Below are 25,174 nucleotides of genomic sequence, written 5' to 3'. Positions count from 1 at the left end.
CTATACACTGACTTTCTACAGCTATTTTTGATAGTACTGTAATGACCACAAAGGTTGAAAAGAATGTAAGTTGCATAATTACATGTCCCTGGTAAGTTGTGTGTGGTGGTAGACTCCTGATGCATTTACAGTACAAAAGAACAGCAAAAAAACCCAACCGTCCTGACAAGGTCACATGCCATGAAAGAAATTCTTTTTTATTATTATTCTAATAAAATTTAGTTATTAATAGGAAACAATTCATTTTCAGCTTTCTTGCTCCTCTTCAGTCACCAAATGTGTTGCTGTTTGTCTTGCGGACCCTGCTAATCCATAATCTGAGAGAATGCTGAAGTCCCTGGAAGTAAGCATTGCCTCACTGCAAGCTGCATTTTAAAACTGCAATTGCCCAGACCCTTTAGGTAGCTATTGTTTGTCAATTTTTGACCTAACAGGTATAACTACCCATTTTAATCTATGAGACCTAATTTTCAAATTGAACTAACTGGGGTGGGGGAGATGGCTCAGTGGGTAACTGTTTGTGTTGTAAGAGTAAGGACCTGTGTTTGAATCCCCAACAGTCACCCATAAAGATGAGCATGGCTGTGTACACACCTAGCACTGGGACAAGCAGATAGTGTGATCTCCCTTGCCTGGCCAGTCTGTTTGCCTAGTAGGAAGGAAAGCTTTGGAGTCGGTGAGACTGGCTCAAGGTAGCAAGGCAGAAAGCCATCAAGGAATACCCTAATATCTTGTTCTAGCCTCTGCATGTGAACATGCAGGCACATACATGCATGCACACGCACAGAGACAGAGAGACTTTTAGATAAATGTATTCTGATTAAAAGATGGGGTGTCATTTTATAATCGACTTTTGTTCCAACATGAAATTTTGAAGTTACAGTAAGTTAACCTTTTTTTTTTCTGTTAGAACGAAGTATTATGCTCACATTTGAAGACTCATCACTGAATATATATATATATGTGTTAATATATATATATTATTATATATTTAAATATTATATTTTATATATTATATATTATTATATTATATTTATATATATTATATATTTAAATATTTATATTTATTATAATATATTATATATTTAAATATTATATATTTATTATATTATATATATATTATATATTTAAATTCAGATTCAAGACTTCTAAGTTTACTGATGTAACTTTCAGTGACATTCCTCATACATTCTTGTTATAACACAGCAGAGTTATCAGAGACACAGGAGTCTGTGCATCCACAAAGATCTTTGAAACATAGTCCCGAGTCTACATGCAGAATATGCCAGACTTTCCAACAGTAGGGAAGGCTAAGCTATCAGCATGGATATCAGGCCTGGCTGAAGAATTCCTGATGTATATCTACCTTCCTTCTATGAAGCATCAGAAAGTGGTGGACGTCAAGGCACAAAACCCAGTGAGGCATTGGTGGTCGCTGCAAGTCAATGTTTACCTAATGTTACCCAGAGGCTGCAGTGATTACAACAAAAGAATCCTTCCTGGTTGGCTTTAGGCAATTCACTCTTTGAGTAGGCTGAGGGAAGGGCTCAGTAGGACACAGTTTTAAACATGGGTTTGTTTTACTCAGTACTGAAGAGTTAAGACTGAAGCTTACTATTAAGTCATTTCATTCAAGGCCCAGTACCACATATACACTTGGCTAAAGTAATCAGCTCTTGATGGGGGAAAGGAGGAGTATTCTACCACCAAATGCTATAAACAGATTTGGACCCAGAAAATGCACAAAGAGGGGACCATAGAGTTTGTAACAGCAGCTGTTACTTTTTGAGATGCTAGAACTATTTTTAAATTATTTTCCTTTGACTGGTTTTCTATGCCTATAAATCTCTTTCCTACTCTAATACTCCTTGCCCTATTAAAAAGTTTTTAATCACCAAGTGAAGCTAAAGGGTCAGTGTACTTGAATATGACACAGTCATTCCTAACACCGAAGTGACTCCAATATGGGCTTCCAGCGTACCAAGACTGTGCAGGACAAATATGGACATCCCCCAAGAACATATTATTCCAGGAGAGTTTAAATTGTCATCTGTGTACTGTACCTACATTTGAGAGACATTTTCTAGGAAACACTACATGAACTATTGTATGTTCCTCTGAAGACTCCCAATGACAGAAACTTGTCTTCTCAGGTAGATTGGACTTTCTTGAAAGACCATCAAATCTTGTGACTAGCAAATAAAGGCAAGCTATCCAGCTAGGTGATTCTTGATGTTAAAATAAATGAGGCCATAAAATAAAAAAGACTGACTTTTTATAGAGCACCTTAAAGGTAGTTGCTCAAACAGATGCTCCCTAGGACCTCTGGACTTACTGTACTCCCACTTACTGAAATCCTTTTTTATGTAAGAGTCTTTTCCTTTTACAGAGTTAAAGGGCACTTTAACCAGGCCTTCCCTACAACATCCCAGTGCAGAACGTCCATCTGAATACCTGCATCTGTTCAAATCAGGATCATGGTTTTCTTGTTGCTGTCTTTTTTTTTTTTTTTTTGAGACAAGTTTTCTCTGTGTAGCCCTAGCTATCATACTTTGTTGACCAGGCTGGCCTCAAACTCATAGAGACCCCCCTGCCTCTGCCTCATGTGTGCTGGGATTAAAGGAGTGCACCACTTGGCTACTAGGATTATGTTTTCATAAGATATTTAATAATTGTTTTTTTTTTTTACTGTCTTTAAGCTCTCCCTCTAAACCTCAAGTCCAGTATTGTAACCACTGGATATACATGACTATAGAAATTTAAATTAAATTCAAGTTAATTACAATTGATTCAAATTAAAGGAATAAAAGAACAAGCTAGATTTCACCAAATGAATAACTTTTGTTCTTGGGAAAAACAAGACTACAAAAGTAAAAATACAGGTCACAGACAGAGAGAAAATATTTTGAAAATCACATACCCAATAAAGGATTTGAATTCAGAATGTAAAAGCTGGCAAGATATTTAAATAGATAATTCACCATAGATACAGTGTAGATGGTGAGCATTTGAGAAGATACTCAAAATCATTGTGGAAGTGCAGCTCCAGATCACAAGGCACTACTACTTCACATGCCCTTGGATGACTGTAACCTACCCCACGGAGAGATGATAACAAGTGTTGGTGAGTGTGTGCAGAAATTGGATTACCATACACTGCTATTGGAAATATAAAATCACTTATAAAGCAATCAGTTTCTTGAAGAGTCATGTATATGGCTAAATATGACCCAGTCATCCTGTGCCTACATATTTACCCCCAAAGAAAGTGCAGGCCCATGCAGAGTTGTGTGTGAAGGCTCTTAGCAGCTTTACTTCTAACAGCCAAGAAATGGAAGCAGTCCAAACACCAGATGAATGGATAACTGCACTACATGTCTCACATCCAAAGTTCCCAATCTGACATCCAAAACAGCTTCAAACCCTGAAACTTTCTGATTGCTGATCTAAGATGTAAAAAGAAAGTTCTATGCACATCTCCTGTGATGGGTAAGGTCAAAATACACTAAAAACAAGGAATCAAACGATTTCTAGATTAAGCATGTAAGTGCTTATGAGACATGAATGAACTTTATATTGAGACTTGAATGCCACCCATCTACAAGTTATCTCATTATGTGTAAGTAAATAATTTAAAATAAAAATGAAATCTGAAACCCTCAAGTTAAGATATTTGATCTTTATCACTCTGCAATGAAAGGCATTAACACATACAAATAAAAAGGATGGATATAAAAATAGGGTGAAAGAAAAGCAAAAACAAACTCATATTTCACTTATATAAGCTGATAATGCACACTTAATCAATAGTGACATAAAACAGTTGGATGATTTCTTGGTAATATATAAGTTTTCTAAGAGCATACATGCATCACACCTTAGACTGATAAATTCTGAATATGTTAGGTTATTGTTTATCAGTTAGACTCAAGGGAGCTGTTAAAATCTTCAGTTGTACCATGCACACTTCAGGAGTTGAGCAGACACATGTGGTTATTGGCTACTGAACTAGACACTGAAGATAAAGCTTCACACCTGACCAGGTCCCACTTAGCACTGCTCCAAACAAGTGTGTGTGTGTGTGTGTGTGTACATGCACACATGAATGTGCTATGTGTGTGGAGGTCAGAGGACAATTTTGTAAGAAATCAGTTCTCTCCTTCTACCTTAATGTGGGCTCTGGTGTGGGAGTGTCAAACTCAAGTTTTCAGGCTGGCTCAGAAAGTGCTTTGACCTGATGAGCCATCTCACTGGCCTCTACTACATGCTATTATAAAGTTTTACTGGAACACAATCAAGCCCATTCATTTGTGTACTGTCCATGGAGCTGTAATGGAAGAATTAAGCAGAGACCATGAGGCCTGCAAACCTAAAGTATTTACTACCTGTTTCTTAAAGGCTTGGTGTTCCTCCTCTACATTGTAGATTCTATGGACAGGGACCACACTGCCTCTGTTCTTTGCTTTACAGAACCCAGGGAATTCTTAGGAAACACTTAATATATAGCAAGTCCTACTCTACCTTTGAGAATACAGTTGGGAGGATGTAGGCAACAGGAAAGAAACAAGCAGATGAGGAAAATGCCAAGTACAATGCTAAGACAACTACTAGCCCATGACTAGAGGTGCCTTCCATTTACACAGTAATGAGAGAGAGACAGACAGACAGAGAGAGAGAGAGAGAGAGAGAGAGAGAGAGAGAGAGAGACAGTGACAGAGACAGAGAGACAGAGAGAGGGAGTACAATCTAGGAAGACTCAAGATTTGTACAACATGAAAAGACCCAACTCTCGGGCAGACCATAAAGGGAATAACACCAAACACCATAAAATAGGAATGAATTTGACTTGGTGTGTGAAAATGAAGGCCCATGTGGCTGAAGAGCATACAAAAGGGGGCAGGGTAATGGGGTGGGAGTAGTCAGGACCAGGAAAAGGACCTGCATTTTTCTATGCATACAACAGGAATCACTTTCAGACTTGTAAGCAAATGGCCATCATGATCAATTCAAATTGAAAAAAAAAAAAACATTCTGGCACAGAATTGAAGCAAATGAACAACAACAACAACAACAAAAACCATTCTGGCACTGCTAAATGCTGAATGGGTCACAGAAAGACAAGAGAGGTGTCAGAAGGACAGTTTAGAGGTGCTATGGGGTAGCTTGGACTGCAGTGGCAGCAGTGGGGATGCAATGGAGAAAGTCTACACACGTTGGAAGGATAGTAGCTGTTCTGAAGGATTGGCTGCTGCAGAGTGAGGAAAGGTGTTGAAAACCCATTCTAGATTATGAGCTTGAGCAACCTGGGATTGCAAGCATGGGAAAATGTACACTGAGTGCTAATATCATCGTGCCTACGTGCCATCATTCATTCATTTAATTTTCTCAACAGTCTTGGGAAAGTAGAGATTGATGTGTTAATGGACTAGCCCTTTATGTTTTATAACGAAGGACACCATTGTAGAGATAGGGGCTGTGCCTAGGAGAAAAGAACACTGGAAAAGGGGCACAGTCACCCTTCAGTTATGGGACTACTGGGGCTTGAAAATGATAAAGCTACTCTTTAATGCACCCCACGCCTATGCTAGTGTGCTTAATTAGCCTCGGGGGAGGGGCCACACTTCATGAAAACAAATGCCTGGTTCTTTCCAATTCTTTAGGTTTACAGAAACCGAAAGCGCTTTAAATCTATGCCAATTGCTTAATGTTCATTTGCCATTCTAAATTAGGACATCCTGACATTTTCACGTTTTATTTGGAAAAACTGGGTTTTACACACACACACACACCCTCCATCTCTAAAGGGAGGGGAAGAAACACGACAAGGACAAACAGTCTCTGTACATCAAAGGCTGAGCCTCCACTACTGCCCATACATCAAGTTCACAGACACCCATAGATGGCTCTGCGACAGGGCCAAGGTCCTTGGGAGCTCACATACATTTCTATACAGATGTCACCTCTCTTCTTTGACCTCCAGCCAACCCACCATCCTAGTGGGAAGATTAATGAAAGGCCATAAAATCCGGACATGCAGGGAGCTGGTGTATCCCCTTGAGTCTCTAATTATAGTAATGCAATGTCTTCACATATTTGTTAGGGAAGAGCTAGAATGATCTCTCATCCCAACTTGTTTTCAGAGAAGCTGGGAAAGGCAGCACCACGGTAAGGAGCAAATATGGCCAATTATCAGTAGATTTTTGTGCTGGAGGAAGGGGTGGCAGACATGGCTACAGGAATATCCAGGAGCCCAGAAGCTCGAGGCCCACGTGCACTTGCTCAGGAACCTATTGCAGACACCTGACCTCTATTGAAATCCTCCCTCTGCACCGTGGAGCAGTCAATCACAAGCAAATGCTACAAGTAGTTGCCCACACAGGTCTTCCCGGTGATAGGGAACAAGGGCACCGCCCCCATAGGCTCCTGCCTGGTCCCCTCTCAGGAGGTGGCTCTGAGCCAAGTCCTCCACGCCCGCTGAGACCCCTGGAAGCTGCCTATCTGCCCTAACCAGCCTGGATCTAGGCCAGCTGAACGAACCTCCGGGTCCCTCAAGGTGGCCCACGACACCCATCTCTGACACCCCGGGAGGCCCGGGCTAGGCGCATAGTCGGCTCCTCCCGGGCCTCCTACCGTCCTCAAACAGCCAGGTCAAGGCCACCTCCGGGGCCCGTGGGGAGGCACCTCCCGGGTCAAAGGTGGAAAGGGACCTGTGGGAGGCAAGGGGCTTCTCCTAGACCGGTTTCCACCAGAGAGGCAGCGGGGGATTCCGGGAAGTGGTGACACCATCCCCAAGCCCCGCGGGGACCGTTAACCCCTCTCAGTGCCAGGCACGCGTGGAACGCGCGCGCCCGTGGGGGCCCCCCGCTCGGCGTCCTCACCTTCTTGGTGCCGGGGCCTCCCGCGATGCGAGACATCCCTGTCAGCGAGGAGGAGCGCCCCGGCTGCCCCCCTAGAGCATCCTGCTGTGGAGACATCGCTTCCATGAAGAAGATCTGCAAGCCAAGCCCAAGCCCAGGACAGGGTGGCTGCGCGGCACGGTCTGCTCAGGCCGGACGCCGGGGTGCGGGTGCGGGTTCGGGTGCGGGCGGCGCGCCTCCCGTCGGGGCCATGGACCGCGGCCCGAGCCGCGCTCGCCCCGCTCGCCGCACTCTGCTCCAGCTGCAGGCGCTCCCGGCGGCCGCCCGTCCGTCAGCGCGCCGCCCCGCCCCGCCCCTCTGCGCCCGCCCCGCCCCGCCGCCCTCCCAGCGCCGCCTGTGCGCGCGGCCGCGAGCTCTCTGCACTTAGCGCTCGCCGCAGGAGCCACCTAACCTCGTTGAGGCCCCTTGGGTCCCGCCGGGTCCCAAGCCCTCACCGCAGAGCGCCACGCACCGCAGACTCCCGCTGCAGCCCCGCACGCCAGTGAGCTCGCTCGCTCCCGCCCGCGTCCCTTCCCGCGCAGCTGCAGCGCGGGAGCCGCAGAGACCGTGCCTCGCTTAGAGGAGTTGCAAGGACCGCCTGCTTAGCTGGGCTTTCGCGGAGGACTGCGGAGGAGACTCCCACCCCGCCTCCCCGCCCGAGGCCTGGGGACCGGGTTGGATAAAATTGGAAGCCCGGGTGCCATCGCCCGACCTCGGGTGCAAATTGCGAACGCTTGCTAGTTAAGTCTGTCTGGGTTAACCCCTCGGCTGTGGCTTCTGCAGTCGCAGGGCAGCAAACAGTCAGTCCCCTGGCAGGTTTGCACCACCGGCCTCAGCAGGCTGCAGGCATTCTGAAGGAGAAAGCCCAATTAAAAGGAAAATGCAGGCAGAGAGGAGATTGAAATTTGGCATAGCTATTGAGAAGGCGACAATATGTGGAAACGTTTATCAGATATCCGCGCTCAGAGCCCAACTTCCTGTCAGCCCAAATAGTGATTTATTTATTTATTTATTTACTAAATAATAATCAGAAGACATTTGGAACAGGCCAGGGCTAAGTAGTGCTCGCACTTTGCAGGACTGGCTGCTGGTGGGAATGATTCGGTAGGTGGCATTCTTTCCTTGGAATCAGAACTACTGAAAAATAAATCATTGAGGATACCACTCCCTGATGCTAGGTTGTTGTGGGTTTGGCTTGTTTTTGTGACAAGAAAAAAAAGAAAAGAAAAGAAAAAGAAAAAAAAAAGAGGTTCCTGTCAGTTTGGGTTGTCATTAGGGCAGGTTGTAAGGAATAGAACTCTGGCAGGCAGTGTTTCAAGCTAGGGTATGCTGTCCACCACCCCCCCCCCCACACACACACTCACCATCACCACCACCACCACCAAACTCTAAAACTGTTGCGGAGATACAAGTCTAATTTTAGGCACTGTCCAAACCACATTGTTATAAGGAAGCTTAACATATCTCCTATATGTTATATATTCATACATCTGTGAATAAGGGGGTACTACAGCTGTGCCCTTCGTGTAGAGAAGGGACCCCCACTAATTTTTATTTCACTTAAAGAGGGCTTTGTGTTTCTGCTCATTCACTTGAAACCATCCTCACAGCTCTTTAATCTCTCTTTAATTCTTTGTTGAATGGACACTCCCAGCTTTTCTTAATCTGCTTCATTTTTTGTTTCAATTATTTTATCTCCAAATAGTTCACTTAGTTCAGAAAATTGCAGGCATCTAAACATTTTCTTTTATTCTTCGTTGACTCCCAATACATAAAGCACTGTCTAGCACAATAAATGTTTGTTAGTTAAATGAACTAAGAAAACAAAACAATATGAGAAGGATCCAGAAGGGCCAAGCCCGTGTTAGCTGTCACTCAAAGAGCCCCATGTAGTAGATAGTATCTCCGTGATAAAATACCCAGTGCCCCAAATTAAGGTGCTCTTTTTTATTGCAAATGTGGAAATTTTTCACTGCTTAATTTGTGTTTTTATTCCCAAGATTAAATAGCTTGGTTTGGCACAGAAAATTAGGCCCTCACCCCCATCTTACATTTTGAGGCAGCGCTACTCAAGAAATATGGGTTGGGCCAGGTGACAGTAGATACACATATCTGATCACATCACACACACACACACACACACACACACACACACACACACACACACACACACACACCTCACCAAAACATTATTTGATTCCTTCTATAAACCTAAAATGCCATAGAACAGTATGAAAGGCTGATACCCCACCACTACTTCAATTTCTTGCTGTCTCTTGTGTCTACTTACCCTTACCTTATTCTCTTGAATTCTTCATACTTCCCAACATCCACTGTGACTTGTCACACTGCCGTGACTTTGAACCTGTTTTAACAGCTAGGGAAGTTTTCAATCTACATTTCTACCCTCTGCTACTTTACACTGGAATATCTAGTATTCAGGCCATAGACGTGTCTGGTGAATATTTGTTCTGGAAATCTTCAGGACTTCTATCAGAATATACCTGAGAAAATTCTCCCCAACTTTACTTCTTATCTATCTCCAGACACATACCTCAACCCCAGGCTGAGTTCATCTTCTGCAATTGCAACAGGAAACCTTTATTGAGTGTTTACTTTATGCTAGACTATAAACATTGTACAAATATAATTAACTTCCATCCATAATAATCTGATGGGGTGGGTTCATTTATTCCCCCATTTCATGTATGAGACAACAGCAGGCCACAAGGACATTAAACAGTGTCTGGTGACTTGGAAACTGACACGATTCAGCTTCACAACCCATGTTCTCCTTAACTACTTGGCCCACTTCCTGTCCTGTAAAAATGTTATCTTCTCTGAATAACTCACATCACATTATACTATTGTCATTTGCTTTGCTTGCTTTAAGACAAAAGGTTACATTTTGTCTTCTTTATACCAGGCACCCGAGTATGCTGTCAGCAATTTTCACAAACTTTTCTGTTTGAACGAATAAATGCAGTATTATATACAACCTTCTTCAACTCCATTGCTACTCTGTCTAGTGTGAAAGAGATGTTATAATGAGGAAGACACAACCCTGGACTAGTCCTTGTGTTGTTTAGATGTTCAAACCATTTTTTCTGTGCTCCAGGAACACTATCCTATAGGAAAGAGTGCCACGAGAACATAAACATGATGAACAATGCATGAAATAAGCAGGATGCTTTCAAACAAAATACTAGAAACAACCAACACATAGCTACTGGGAACACCAGGAGCAGGCCTACAACAGACTAAGAATGAAGCAACAAACAGTGTTTGCCAATTATCAGAATTCATAATATTGATAAGACTTAACTATTAAAGAAACTTCATTCAATGTTTCTTCATATACAGAAAAATTGGGTCAGGCACTTCATGAACTAATAGAAAAAGTCCTTATAAATACTAAGATGCATACAGCAGTCATTTTCACTGCTATCCAAATATCCTAGACACAGGATACAAACTGATGGCATGCAGAGTGAGTTCAGATATACATATTTAAAAATCAGAATATTTCTGTATAATTCTGGGTTCTTTAAAAATTAAGAACTTGTCAATATTAGGCTCAAGTTCTCTGAGAAATCAACTGGATATCTGATTTTATTTAATGCAACAACCTTACAGCCACCACTGAGAATAACTGGTAAATTAATGGAGGTGAAAAACTAGGAAGGAGAGAAAGATAAAGAGTTCAGAGAAAAATGAACAGTGTGTTCATTTTTAAAGTCAATATAACAGTTTTGGAGAAGAGAAATGGTAGATAGGGTCTTAGGTTACAAGAGGCCAAGCTGCTAGAGACTAAGTTGCACCTGCAGAGGAGAGGGAGCGGGATTGAAAACTTCTCTTTAGAGATTAGCATTGGATAGGAAGGAAAAGAAGGCATCCCTGGTCAGAGGGAGGTGGGGTCTGCTACTAAAGCAGGAGGCAAAATCTGTTAAGGGTGAGGAAGGGGAGAGATGCTGACATTCACTTAGTGAACAAGGCCAGAGGAAAATGTTCCTTGAAAGAAAAAAGTGATCAAGAAATGTAAGACTGGAAAATATCTATTGTATTTACCAACAGGAGTGGAGTGTGTGTGTGTGTGTGTGTGTGTGTGTGTGTGTGTGTGTGTGTGTGTATGTGTGTATGTGTGTGTTGGTGACTCTCTACAGATCAGCTGGAGTGACATGAATGGGCTAGAGTTTTACAAATGAGAAAAAAGTATACAGTAATATGCATGACTCTGTCTGGAGGTATAGCTGAGTTGAAAGAGAAGGCAGAAACTAGAGAAGAAATATAGGTGAGCCAAGTGAGTTTACATAAATACTGAATAGAAGGCATTAGGGGTGGTAAAGACACTGGGGCCAATAATAGAGAGTACCAACACTCATTCTATTATAAAAGGGGAGCAGGAAAGAATTGTGGCTAAGGCAGAAAGCTTTCCTGGCATAGTGCGAGTAAGAGCACTAAATACGGATTAAGGTTAGGGTCTCAGGGAACATTTCTATGGTTAGTTTGGGGATCAGTAAATTCTGGAGAGAACTGAGAAAAACATCTGAGTATTGGAGTATAGATAGTAAGTAAAATGCTTTAAATAGATTTTAAAGAATGAGCAAGACCAAGACTGTGTTGAAGTCCTGCTCAAGGTACACAGCAGTGAATTTATAATTACCTTCACATGATAGAAACCCTACCTTGTGATTCTCTTGGGGGATTTTGGGAAGTGGACTGAATTCATTCAGAGAAAGGGTTTGTCAAATGAATGTGAATGACAATAGGGCAAAGTAATTGAGAATACTAGTAACAGAGTCAATGTGGCAGACCCTGACCAGGGCTTTTTCTTTGAAAATCACTAGCTCTTCTTTCTGATGTCCACAGGTGGCTTTATTTCTTTTTTTTTCCCATACCCTGGAAACACTCAAGGATTTACCCTATCATCCAAGTATTCTTGGAACTTTGTGTGGCTGTGGTCATAACATATTCTTGCAAGTAGTACTAACTGGGTACCAGTTAATGAGTCCTTTATCTCTGTCCCAGCCTCATTGTTGAATACCTAATAAACTCACCCATTCATGAACACCACTACCTTACTGGATCTAAAGATGAATTCATTAACTTCTCATCTGCTCTATCCCTCACCAATTCTTTGTCTCTCTTGCTATCATGTGCCTTCATAGTTCAAGCTTAAAATCCTAGATTTCTGCTCTCTTCAAATCTAGTCAGTGGGCCTATTTCTTTACTCCAAAGCAGTAACTCATAGACACAGAGTCACAGGGTGACCACCAAGTCCTCTGTTATCTTGAACATTTGAGACATTTTCTTTGTCTTTTCTCTTGGCCATACCACAGAAAATTTCTGAGCTATCCTATAAAACTTTTCTGTCCTCATTCATGAATGGTGGTCTTGGAAAAGGGTATACTTGATGTTTCCTCAAAAATTTATGATTGTTACATTTGATTTAGCAATTCCATTCCTAAATCTATACTACAAGTTCAAAACAATGACTCTAACACATTCTTGTATGCCTGTATTTTTAGCAGCATTTTTTCACAAATAAACATGGTCTACACACATAATGGAGTATTATTTGGTCACCCCAAGGAATGGAATTTTGATGTCTGCTATACAACATGCATCATATTAGGTACCGAATCCAGCCTGCAAAGCTCCTCCCAGATAGTCCTGCCTGCATCTCAGGGATGAATTATTGTTTCTCTCTGAACCGCACGCAAGCTTTTCCCATGTCCTGAATTCTGTAGAGCAAGGGAATAACTGTGTGGCACAGAGGCTGCCTCAAGCAGTCTAAGTGACAGTGGAGTGTCTTGTGATTGAGATGTTTATAAGATTTGAAATAAGACAGATCAAGACCAGACATGAGGCTTTATTCCTCTTCTTTTGGTTGTAATCTCACAAGAGGCTATTTGCACAATGAACATAATCCCAGTCTAAGAGATTTTATGGCAGAGAGGAAAACAGAGCTAGAGAAAGGAGAAAGCAGGAATGATTCTAAGAGGGGAGATGCTAGGAACAAAAGCTAGAAAAATAATTTGGGGCAAGATTGTGAAGGATTGTGGACTCCTTAGTAAAAATGTAGACATTGATTTTCTAGAAAATGTGAAAGGGGAACTGACATCTGTTGGGTACCTACCATATGTCAGGTAAAGATTATATACAACTCAATCTTCGGTGATGCCAATGAGGCATTATTATGATCCTTTAAAAGACTTATTTATGTATACGTGTGTTGATCTGTGTGGCTATGTGCACATGAGTGCCCATGTTCATGGAAGCCAGTGACATTGGATTCCCCTGGAGCTTGAATTATTAATGGCTGGGAGATGCCCCAGTGTGAGTGCTGGGAACTGAACTTGAAACTTCTGCAATAACAGGAAGTATTCTTTACTGTGGAGTTGTTTCAGCTCTCATTATGCTACTTTAGATACAAAGGCAAGACCCAAGAATAATTAAATGGCTTCATGAGTGTTAGGTTTGAAACCTGGGCCAAAGGCTGAGGTGCTTATTTACCACATCAAAGTAGACCTGGCCACCAGATTCTCCCAGCATCCCTTTGTCCCTACCTGTTACAGGGCCCTCTTGGCTGGCATACCCTGCCCTCTACCCTAAATTCTCCAGCCAGGGGCTAGACTACCCTTTCCTAAATAATCTAGCCATTTTGCTTACCTGGTCTTTTTCAGCTACTCTCTTTTAGGCTTTCAGGCTGCTACACCTGATTCCCCTCTCTCCCTCCTCCTTTCCTCTCCCCTTCTCCTCACATGGCTTCGGGTCATGTCCACACTGGACTCTCCCACATGTTTCTGTCTCTGGCTATGCTCTCCCATATGTCTATAATAAACTTTCTCCTCCACCATATCTAGATAGTTATGTCCTTTCCTTTTTATTTCTCTCTCTCTTTTTTAATTCACTGAGATCCCACAATAAGTGAGAGAATTAGGATATGAACCAAATATGATTGATTCCCAAGCCTAATCAGACTGTAAATATTACTGGAATATCAAAATACCACAGTAATACTCACATAATCACTTAAGGGGAGATAACTTTGCAGGATGGAGCTAAAGATTTAGACATTAAACACTATAGTAAATATTTGTCATAATGTCACAAACTTCAAGATACCACCACAGTGATTTGGATTTTTATGCTTGTTACATAGATGAACAGCTTTAATTCTTGGGGGTATTAAAGTACTTATTCAAATACATATAGCTTGGAAATGCAAGAGCCAGCATCAAACCCAGAAGCCAAAGCCCATGTTTTTAGTCACTAAATTCAATGGTACTGTCTTTTTTTATTTTCATGACCATAAAGAGTGTTGCATCCATTTTCATGGAACATGTAATTTTATATATCCTACTTAGCTTTCTTGCTGGTCAAAGGCTAATCCTACAAATCCTACTTGATTGTTTAACAAGAATCAGCAAAAGACAGAAGAAATGTGTTTTTCATCACAATTTAGAGTGCTTCATGAGACAGGAAAAAAAATAATTAACTAATCATTCTATTTCCCCTGCATGAGTCAATTTCTTGCCCATTCTTCATGGGTAATCCCAATCTGTGACACTTCTGTCTCCTAAAAAATCACTTGGGGCTCCTTTCCTTTTTCCTAGGCATTTCAACTTTCAACTGACTCCAGGTTTGTTAGTTCAGTCTACATGTTTGTGCTACAGTTCTCTGTAGAGATTTATGGGAATACATCCTTCCAACATTATTCCTTTATTTCAGGACTGTGTGAAATCTTTGCTTTAAATTACAAATGAAGGGATGGAGGGATGACCACAGGCTAAAAACTCTTGCTTGGCAAGCATGAAGACCTGATTCTGAACACCCAGAACTCACTTGAGAAGCTAAGCATAGCTGACCCTGACAGTCACCCCAGAATTGGGGGCATGGAGACAAGAAGTGTTCACTGGCCACATAGTCTTGCCAGAACTGTAAGATTCTTGGTTCAGTGAGAGACGCTATTTCAAGGCAATAAGGCAGGGAGAATAAAACCATCAATGTCTTGCTACGGCCCCTGCATGTGTGGGAACACCCACACATTTGTGTGTGTCTCTCTGTGTGTATATCACAACACACTCAATACATGCACATACTACATAAATAGATAAATAACAACTAAAAAACAACCTTTGCATATTTGCTACAGAAGAGGAAAAATGATACTGGTAATTTGCAAACGTGCTTATTACTTTAAAAATAGTACACAAAATAAAAGGAAGTTGAGAGTTAGATGAAGACATTCCAAAAACTGTTTCACTTTACAGCATATTTTAGAAAGCATGTCATATGCAACATCAGTCCTTTAAGATCCTCTAGGAGAATATAGAGTTTCATAGTAAAGTGTGTTTTGGAAAGACTTCTCAAGTGACACTGTACATTATTAAACGTGTATCCGAGAAGCTTTGATAAATTCTGCAGTTTAAAGAAAACCTACTTAATCTCTACTTAATCTTTTTCTGTCTCTCCATAATTAAAGTGTTACGTCCACCCAATCAGGAGCACTGCTGGTTAGTTACATACTCAATTTTAGTGGGATGGGGATGGGGTGATGGGGATTATTCTCCCTTAATTGCTTCTTCCCCATTGGTTGTTTTTTCTCTTGGTTCAGAATATATTAAGATATTTTTACAGTTTTCTGAATGAAAGCTTTTTCAAAAGTGTTTTAAAGAGCAATTTTAGGTTCACAGCACACAAAAAAGAGAGAAACAAGAGTAGAGAGATATATATCCTCCTGCCACGTTTGCAGCGTCCTGCCATTATCAGCACCTTCACCAAGGGTACATTGCTCCTCAGTAGGAGCAATATCACAGTCCATAGTTTACATTAGGGTTTGCTCTTCATGTGTAGCATTAATTTCCTGTTTCTCTACTGGTTCTCTGCTTTCAATGTCATTGATTTTTTTTTAATAATTCTTATTATTTCTTGTCTTCTGATTAATTTGCCCTACCTATAGTTTCATTAGGCAGAAACACATTGACTTTAGATCCTTCCTCCTATTAAGATCTGCAAGAATGCAATCAGCCAAGTTACCCCTCTGAGCTCTATTTTATTGCACCCCACAAACTTTCATATTGCTTTCCGTGCTTAATTAATTAAAATTACCTTAAGATTTCTATTGAGATTTATTCCTTGACTCATACACATTTCTTTTGTTGTTGTTTTTAAATAAGTTGATTTATTTATTTTACATCCTGCCTGCAGTTTCCCCTCTCTCCCAGTCTGGTCACCACCAACCCCTCATTTCCCATCCCTCAATCCACTCCTCCATTTCTGTTTAGGAAAGGGCAGGCCTCCCATGGCTAACAACAAAGCATGGCATATCAAGTTGCAATAAGACTAAGCACCTCTCCATGTATTAAGTCTGGGCAAGGCAACCCAGTATGAGGAATGGGATCCCAAAATCTAGTAAAGGAGCTGGGGACAGCCCCTGTTCCCATTGTTAGGATTCCCACAAGAGGACCAAGCTACACAACTGTAACATATATGCAGAGTGCCTTGGTGAGCCCCATGCAGGCTCCCTGGTTGTTGGTTCAGTCTTTTGAGCCCCTATGAACCCAGGTTAGTTGATTCTATGAGTTTTCTTGTGGTGTCCCTGATTCCTCTGGTGCCAACAATCCTTCCTCCTCCTCTTTTACAGGATTCCCAGAATTCAGCCTGTTAGGCTGTGGGTCTGCATCTGTTTACATCAGTTGCTAGATGAAGTGTCTCTGATGACAATTGGGTTAGGCACCACTCTTGTCACAGGAGATGGCCAGTTCAGGCTATATATCCACTATTGCTAGGAATCTTAGCTGGCGTCATCCTTATAGATTCCTAGGAGATTCCCTTGTGTCAGATTTTTACCTGACCCCGAAATGCACCCCCTTTCTAGCAGTCTCTTTCTGTACTCTTTCCCCACAACCCCCAACCTGATCGATCATGTTCCCATCCCCACCCACCCTCAGTTCACTCACAAATATCTTCCATTTCCCCTTCATAGGGAGATCCAAGAATCCATCTATGAACCCTCGTTTCTTAATCTCTCTGGGTCTGAGTATTGTAGCATAGTTATCCTTTATTTTACAGCTAATATCCACTTATGAGTGAGCACATACCCTGTTTGTCCTTCTTGTTTGGATTACCTCACTCAGGATGATTTTTTTCTAGTTCCATCCATTTGCCTTAAAATTTCCTGATGTTCTTGTTTTTAATAGCTGAGTAATACTTCTTTGTGTAAATGTACCACATTTTCTTTATCCATTCTTCGGTTAAGGGACACTTGGTTGTTTTCAGGTTCTGGCTATTACAAATAAAGCTGCTATGAACATAGTTGAACAGTCCAAAATATATAAAGAATTCAAGAAACTAGTTATCAACAAACCAAATAATCCAATTAAAAATGGGGTACAGATCTAAATGGAGAATTCTCAACAGAAGAATCTCAAATGGCCAAGAAACACTTAAGGAGATGTTCAACATCCTTAGCCATCAGGGATGCTAAGGAAATGCAAATCAAAATGACTCTGAAAAGCCGGGCATTGGTGGCACATGCCTTTAATCCCAGCACTCGGGAGGCAGAGGCAGGCAGGATAGACTCCAAAGCTACACAGAGAAACCCTGTCTCAAACAAACAAACAAACAAACAAACAAACAAACAAACAAAATGATTCTGAGATTCCATTTTACACCTGCCGGGATTGCTAAAATCAAAAACACAAGCAACAGTTCATGCTGGATGTGGAGCAAGGAAAACACTTCTCCATTGCTGGTAGGAGTGCAAGCTTATACAGTTACTTTGGAAATTAGTGTGTTGTTGGTTTCTCAAAAAACTGGAAATCAACCTACCACAAGAAAGACCCAGCTATACTGCTCTTGGGAATATAGCCAAAGGATGCTCAATCATATCACAAGGACACTTGTTCATACACATTTTTAATATGATATTCAATCAGGCTTTGGTGTTTTTCTGTCATTGTTAGTTTAATTCCATTGCAGGTCTGAGGATGCTTGGACTTCTAGACTTAGATAGTTGTTAAGGTGTGCTTTATGGCTTCAAATGTGGCCTTTCTTGGCTAATGCTCTATGTGAGTTTGAGAAGAATGTGTTTTCTGTTGCTGGATGGTGCAGTCTATGGATGTTCATTATTTCCTGTAGACTGATGGTGCTGGTGGACACAACCATGCATGATTTTCTGATTGTGACCCCATCATACAGGGAAGTGTTGAAGGCTCTAGCTATGATATATTAATTTGATTTTTTCTTGAATCTGTATTTACCACAATAGAAATTATTTTTTTATTATTGATATGAATAGTTTTGTGTCCTGCTTTGAGGTACATACCTGTTAGGTTTCTGCTTAAATTAGAAAGAAAAGAAGGGCACAAGATGAGACAGGAGACTAAGAGACATATCAACCAGTTTATTATAGGCCCTGCAGAGTAGAGAGAGTAAGAGGGAAGAGAAACAGAGTTAATGGCTGACTGTCATGGAGAGAGGAGAAGAGGCAGAGAGAGGCAGAGAGACAGAGTTAATGACTGACCTTCATGGCCAGTCGTCATAGAGAGAGAGGTAGAGAGAGTGAAGAAGGGAAGTTGGAACTTTTAAAGGGAAGACTGAGCATGCCCACTGAGGTTCCATGCATGCGCAGAGTCCTCACACAGGCCATAATGCATGATGGGTGATGTAGCACATCCCTGTGCGTGCCTGCCTGTCATTAGGGGGCGGGGTCATCCAGGTGTATGTCTTAACAATACCTATTAAATATTGTTTCATCTTCTGGAAAAGTGATCCTTTTATTGCAACATAATATCCTCTGTAACCTTTTAATATCCCTGATAACTTTATTAGCTTTGCAATTTGCTTTGTCTTATTGCAACATAATATCCTCTGATAACCTTTTAATATCCCTGATAAGTTTATTAGCTTTGCAATTTGCTTTGTCTGATATTGATGTCATCACTGCTGCTTCCTTTGATTGGCATTACCTTGTTCTACTCTTCATCTTTTTTTTTTTTTTTTTTTTTTTTTTGGTTTTTTTCAAGACAGTGTTTCTCTGTGTAGCTTTGGAGCCTATCCTGGCACTCACTCTGGAGACCAGGCTGGCCTTGAACTCACAGAGATCTGCCTGTCTCTGCCTCCTGAGTGCTGGGATTAAAGGCATGTGCCACCAACACCCAGCTATTCCTCATCTATTAATTTTTAATCTGTATTAGTTTTTGGCTACACAACCTAGGCTGACCCGGAACTTTCAGTCCTCCTGCCCCAGTCTCCAAAAGGATGGTGTCTTCACTTACAGTGGGTTTTCTATAGACTGCTTATGGTAGGTCTTATCTTTTAGATACTCAGATGATGTCATTCAGTTGCTGCATTTGCATTTTCTCTCTTTGCACAACATATTGAAGGGACCAGCTCCCCATTTCGGCAGCCATAACAGCCTAACATGTACTTCCCTGACCTTGCCTTGGTCACTAGGAGGTCAGATGCCTGCCTCGTGGCAAGAAATCAATCAGAAGTTAGCTGGTGGTGCTATGCTTTACAGCTCTGGGTGTGCTTTACGGACAAGTGCACAGCAATGACGTGTAGAGCATAGCAACTGCCCTAGAAAGGCCTATGAGCCATAACAACCAGTTGACCAATCAACACAGGGCAAGTCCTCCAAGCCTGGAGGCACACCAATCCTGAACCTGTGCTTACCCCTAGATACTCCCCTTACACTGCCCTATAAGATCTTTGCCCTGTGGCTTCTCGGTGTCTTTCCCAGCCAACTGCCATGGTGGATGGATGAAAGGCCCGAGCTAACTTGGGGTTAGCTTGTTAAACAACTGCAATAAAGCCTCCTGCTCTTTGCATCAAGTTTTTGCCTCCGCCTGGTGATTTGGGTCGCCTCGGTCCTGGGCAGAGATCCTGGGGGCCTGAGCCTCGGGGGGGGGGGGTGTCTTTCAATATCAATTGTGCTTTTTAAATGTTTTAAGTGCTTTCTACACTAACTTACAATTAACCCAAATCAACTTACAAATAATACTATATTTATTGCTTTATGGTAGTGAAAGTACCATGGACAGAATAACCCTATGCTTCCTCCTGTCTCTCTTATTATTGATTTCATTCATTTTATACATATATGTATATATATGCACATATATGATAAGAGCATAAATGTAGAATGTCATTGTTGGGTCTAAAAAGGCCCAGACACAAGGCCTAGTGGAATTTCCTGAGCCTGGCTACTGTTTGGAGACCTGTCTTTGAGCTATCACTTCCGCATAGGAGTGACTCAGCAAAACTGCCTCTGCCCAGCTACTGCTAACATGGTGAAATATTATTGGCTCTTACACCTCACCCCATCCTGAGGTTCCCCACCCACTTTCTCAATCCTATATAATTGCATGCCTGTTACAATAAAGCGTGACTCTGCTTTGACAGACAGATCTCCAGGAATCAGTGTGGTTCTCTCTGGTGACTAGGAGGGTGACAGGGTAGTTAACACCATCCCACTCAGCCCCAGGAAGTGACGGGCTGGACAGGCCCTTCTCACAGCCCTGACTGCCGGAGGACCTGGCATGCCATTATTTTGAATAAACTTGTTTTTGATAAATAAATATAAAAGTGTTTGTCTTCACTTAACTTCTTTGATGATTGTATAGAAAATAGTAATTTTTAGAAAAGGGTTTAAAATTTTTTCAGCTGTCTAAATTGCTGTATCTTATAGTATTAGCATATAAATCAGTTTTTACAAGACTGATTTTTCTTTGAAATAAAGAAAAACAGAACTTAATTTGTTAAATCCTTTTTTTAGTTTTTTATTTTTTATATATTTGAATTATAAACAAGATTGAATTACACGACGATCCCAGTTCCCTTCTCCCTCCTTTCTCCTCTACCACCCCCTCACTAAAATCCTACCTATCATATGTCCTTTCTTCTAATTGTTAAATCTTCATAGTAACTAATTCTATAAAAATCTTATTTCTTCTTACACTTAATTTTTTATTTCTAAAAGCTATTAACCAAAAAAAAGCTATTAACAAAAGATTTTTTTTTAAAAAATTCTAGAAAGTCAATAAAACAACACCTTTGTGAATAGGCACATTGCTTCTCTTCAGAATGAAATTTAAAATTTCAAATGAGTTTTGCCCTACATTCTAAATTGTTATAGCCCAACATTTGATAGACATTAATCATGTAGAGAATGTTCACAGGCAACACAGAAAGCTGCATCTGGGGCCTGGAGGGAAAGGAAAACCACTGAGTACTCACAAATGCTTACAATGCACTTGTACTGGACCAAGATTTTGCCTAGCATTTCATTTAGTCTTCCAAAATATATGTACAGGACAGGTAGTAGGAGCAGCCCTACTTTTAGAAGATTGGATGGTAAAGATTTTGTGGCATTAAGCCACTTGGCAGATTTCTAACTTAGGCTGCATGACTTTGAGGCTCTTTATACACCCTCTCTCATGTAGTCTCTTAATAATTCTGTGGTGGATACCTCCTTTGGAGATCTGAAAGCAGATGAAATAATAAAGACAAAATTATTTTTCCAAATCACAAGACAGGAATGGACTCAAGCCAGGTCTACACGATGCTACTGCCCAAGGTTTTCCAGTATGCCAGTCTTTGGTATGCGAGTATACAATCACACATGTCACCACAGGGAAAGCCTTCTATGATGATTTAATAACTGATTGGGCTTTGGCCTATTCTTTTTCTATAGCCACTTCTTTTCTTAGAAAACATGCTGTATAGCAGTGTGTGTGTGTGTGGGGGGGGGGTTACTGATTCCTAAGACTTTCAGTGCCCAATTCAATTTTATGATCTAGTAAAACACACCTGGGGCAATTTTCAGCCCAGATCAGAATTTGAACTTTGTAGCTATAGAGTTTATGGCTCTGCATGCTTTCCAGAAATAAAAGAAACTGGAGAAGGGCAGGGAGTGTGATGTTCTCACAATACCACTGAACATTATTTTTCTACTTAATTCTGCTTTAGGAGACAAGCTTTCCTGAGGAAAATGAAATGAAGCAAATGTAATAAATCCTAGTTTGTACACCTCTTCAAAGTCTACAGTTTGCTCCTCTTTCTTCCCACAATGCCCCCCCTCCTCTTACACTTACTTTAAACTCTACAAAGAAAGCAGATCTGGAGTCTATACAACAATAGCCAAGTGCCTATGCTTGTTAATTAGGAAACAAAGAGCACAAGGACAGTACCAATTGACATGCCAGTGTGGATGGGGGAAGTTTCACAAAGCTCCAACCCTAGATGAAGAGCTACAGCCAATTAATGACTATAAGAGAAGGATAATCAGTCTTCTCTAATGGCCAGCTAAGTGATCAACCCTAATCACATATTCATATACATAACAATAAATGGAATCAACAGACTGTATTTATATCTACATATGTGCATACTATATATATATATATACATATATATATATGTGACAAAAATAATTAAAGAAGTCATGAATATGAGAGAGTGTAGGGCACAGAAAGTCCCTATGAGAGGGAAGGGGTGAGGGTAGGATATAAATGATGTAAATACAGTACTCATGTATGAAATTCTCAAAAAAAATGTTTAAAAATAGAGAGTAGCCAAAGACAACAGATTGCTCTTTGATAGAGTCTCTGAAACTAAAAGTTTTTTGCTTACTGTACTTACAGAATTATGTAAGACACACAGTCAGGATGCTTCCAGGATGATCAAATCTGTGGATGTAGGTTTTCTGTTTATGAAAGAGACCAACATAATAGTACTTGGGAATTTACACTTTGGCTGGATCCCACATTATTAATGGGCCAGGGAGGAAAACTAAACTATTGTTGAAACTCATTCTGTTGTTTTCAAGAGTGAGTGTTACAGTCTCTAAAACTCGTAAAACTATGAATAGCAAAAACACAGAGGCATATTTCAGAAAATTTAAAATCATGAGATGCTTTATTGTTTTAGAAAAATGATAAAATTTTGGATTATCCTCTGGTGGTCCTAGTGTGTAATTAATATCAAACTGCTAATGATCCTGAAGGCAATTTAGTGTTTGATTTAGTGACATGTCAGTTTTGTTTGATGATACCATTAGAGTTTCTTTGCTAATTTATTACTTTGGGTTAATATAAAAACTGATCTAATATCCTAGTGAACATTGATGGCCGGCTTCAGGTGGGCAACTGCTTTGGGTTTATAGCTTTGAAAACAGGTCCTTCCCTGGGTAGCAAATGCCCTTAAATCTGTCTGCTTCATTACTTTCATACCTATAAGTAGGCTGGGCTAATGAAAACATTGTAGAAAATGGCTTCTGAATGGAGACTTCTTAAAGTTGACTTCAAATGTGAATCCTAAAAACCATTTTATTTAAATTGACCAAAAGCCTGCAAGAATGTTCAGTGGGTCCAAGTACTCTGTGCAAAGATTCATGGCTTGAGTTTGATCCCTGGGATCTAACATGATGGAAAGAGAAGACCAACTTCCAAAGTTGCCTTCTCATCAACATGTGTATCGTGGGAAACATATTGCACACACACACACACACACACAGTGAAATTAAAAAACAAACAACAAGAAAATAATCAGGGTTTATATGAGAGAGAAAACACTTTTGCAATCACTGTATATTCTGGCGTTTTTAATCTGCTATATTGGTATCTAACAGACTTGAATGTCTAGAATTTAAAATTAGTAACTTGCTAATCTTTGAATGTAAAATGTTTTAAAAGTGTCTTTAAAAACATCTAGATTTACCCTGTGTTGAAAAACCAAAAAAAAAAAAATCTAGATTTATGACTATGTAAAGAAGCATGATTTCTAAGAATCATTAGCACAAAGCAGAGAGATGACATTGGGAGTCAAATAATGAACTTACCTGCTTCCTGGAGCCACGTTTTATGTGTGTAAACACTGACGGATTGCTTAACTACTCTAAACTTCCATTAAAATATATCTAGTACTTAACCTTAAGGGTTTATTGAGCTGCTATATATTATATGAATGAAGGTAAAATACATGTTATAAAATGAACAACATCCACACAAAGTGACATTTACTTTTATTATCTAACATGTAATATATATGGACACGGGTGTCCCTGAAACCTGACACCTATGTTAGAGCCACAAGTAAATTCTGGAGTGCTTGATTCTGTATGCCTGTGACAGGCCTGTCTCTGCTCTCAAAAGAAGAGGAGGGAAAGAGAGAATGGAAGGATCCTGCTAGTCATTTTTCCCAAGCCATACAAAAAGTCCTTATGAAAACCAGAGACTGTGAAAATAAGGGGGAAATGATGGGAATTCATTCCCCTGCAAATTAAACCTGAGAATACTTTGTTTTCTTATGTGAGATGATCGTTAAGCACTAGAGGTTGTCTGCAGTGACAAAATGCTGTGATGTTAAATTACTGGCAGGTGTTATACCCCAGGAAGAGGAGACTGATGAGAGAAGAAAATGCCTGTGTTGACACACAGCGATGTTTGAGTAATCAGCAAGGGATAGAAAGAAATAAAATATACATGAATGTTTAAAGGGGTTTTTAGCATATTAAATTTCACAGAAATATGCTTAAGCATGTGGCATTGCTTAAGGGCTATGTTCACCAGGTCAGACGATCAGGCAGAGCTTTTTTGTTTGCATACCATGTGTGGCAAAGAAGGAGAGAAATAGACATTCATTTCTGGAGGAATATATAACAGTTGTACTAAAGCAGTAATACATATTCTTTTAAGTCTTTGGGTGGAAAGAAATGTTAGGAACAATCTACATTGAATCCAAGGACAAAGTGAGAAAAGGTTTTGTAGAAAGGGCATATCAAGTGAAGATATATCCAGTATATCACAGGCTATTGCTATAGGCACACTATTGCACTGTAGGGGGACATTAAGAAGAGACAAGATAAAATTACAGCTGACATTGCATTTTTATATTATCTTGACAAGAGCATCAGCAGGACTTAGCTTAACCAAACATTGGCACTCTTCCCAAATGCTAATGAAATACAAGTAGAGAAATTGGAGGATTCTGGATTTAAGCATTTCATTGGCTGCTGCTTCACACAATGTAGCTTGTTCTTTACTAGAGAACATACAGACACAGAATTATCTCCCTGTGTGATCTCATTCCATGAACTGTCAGAGTTAACTTGTGACTCTTTAAGCTTTTAAGATCAGTATTTAGGAATGGAGATGAGAAGGGAAACAGGAAAGGGATGCAGAAGGAAAGAAACGGGAGAGGGGGAAGAGAGAGAATGGAAGGAGGGAAAGAAGAAAGGAAAGGAAAACAAAGGAATCGTGCACAGACAA

The 25,174-nt window shown here is 40.7% G+C and overlaps 1 protein-coding gene across 1 annotated transcript in view; it reads right to left on the bottom strand.

Moving 5' to 3' along the window:
- The window catches only part of Arhgap20 (Rho GTPase activating protein 20), an 82,079-nt gene extending 74,926 nt beyond the window's left edge, over positions 1–7,153 (bottom strand). Inside the window, exon 1 of the mRNA XM_027415108.2 lies at positions 6,879–7,153. Coding sequence (XP_027270909.1) covers positions 6,879–6,983 — 105 coding nt within the window. The 5' untranslated portion in view covers positions 6,984–7,153. The remainder of the gene's footprint in view (positions 1–6,878) is intronic.
- Between the last annotated feature and the right edge of the window lie 18,021 nt (positions 7,154–25,174).

The sequence above is a fragment of the Cricetulus griseus genome, chromosome 4 (genome assembly GCF_003668045.3).
Source record: "Cricetulus griseus strain 17A/GY chromosome 4, alternate assembly CriGri-PICRH-1.0, whole genome shotgun sequence".
Classification (NCBI taxonomy): Eukaryota; Metazoa; Chordata; class Mammalia; order Rodentia; family Cricetidae; genus Cricetulus; species Cricetulus griseus.
This window is presented reverse-complemented; position numbering and strand designations above follow the sequence as displayed.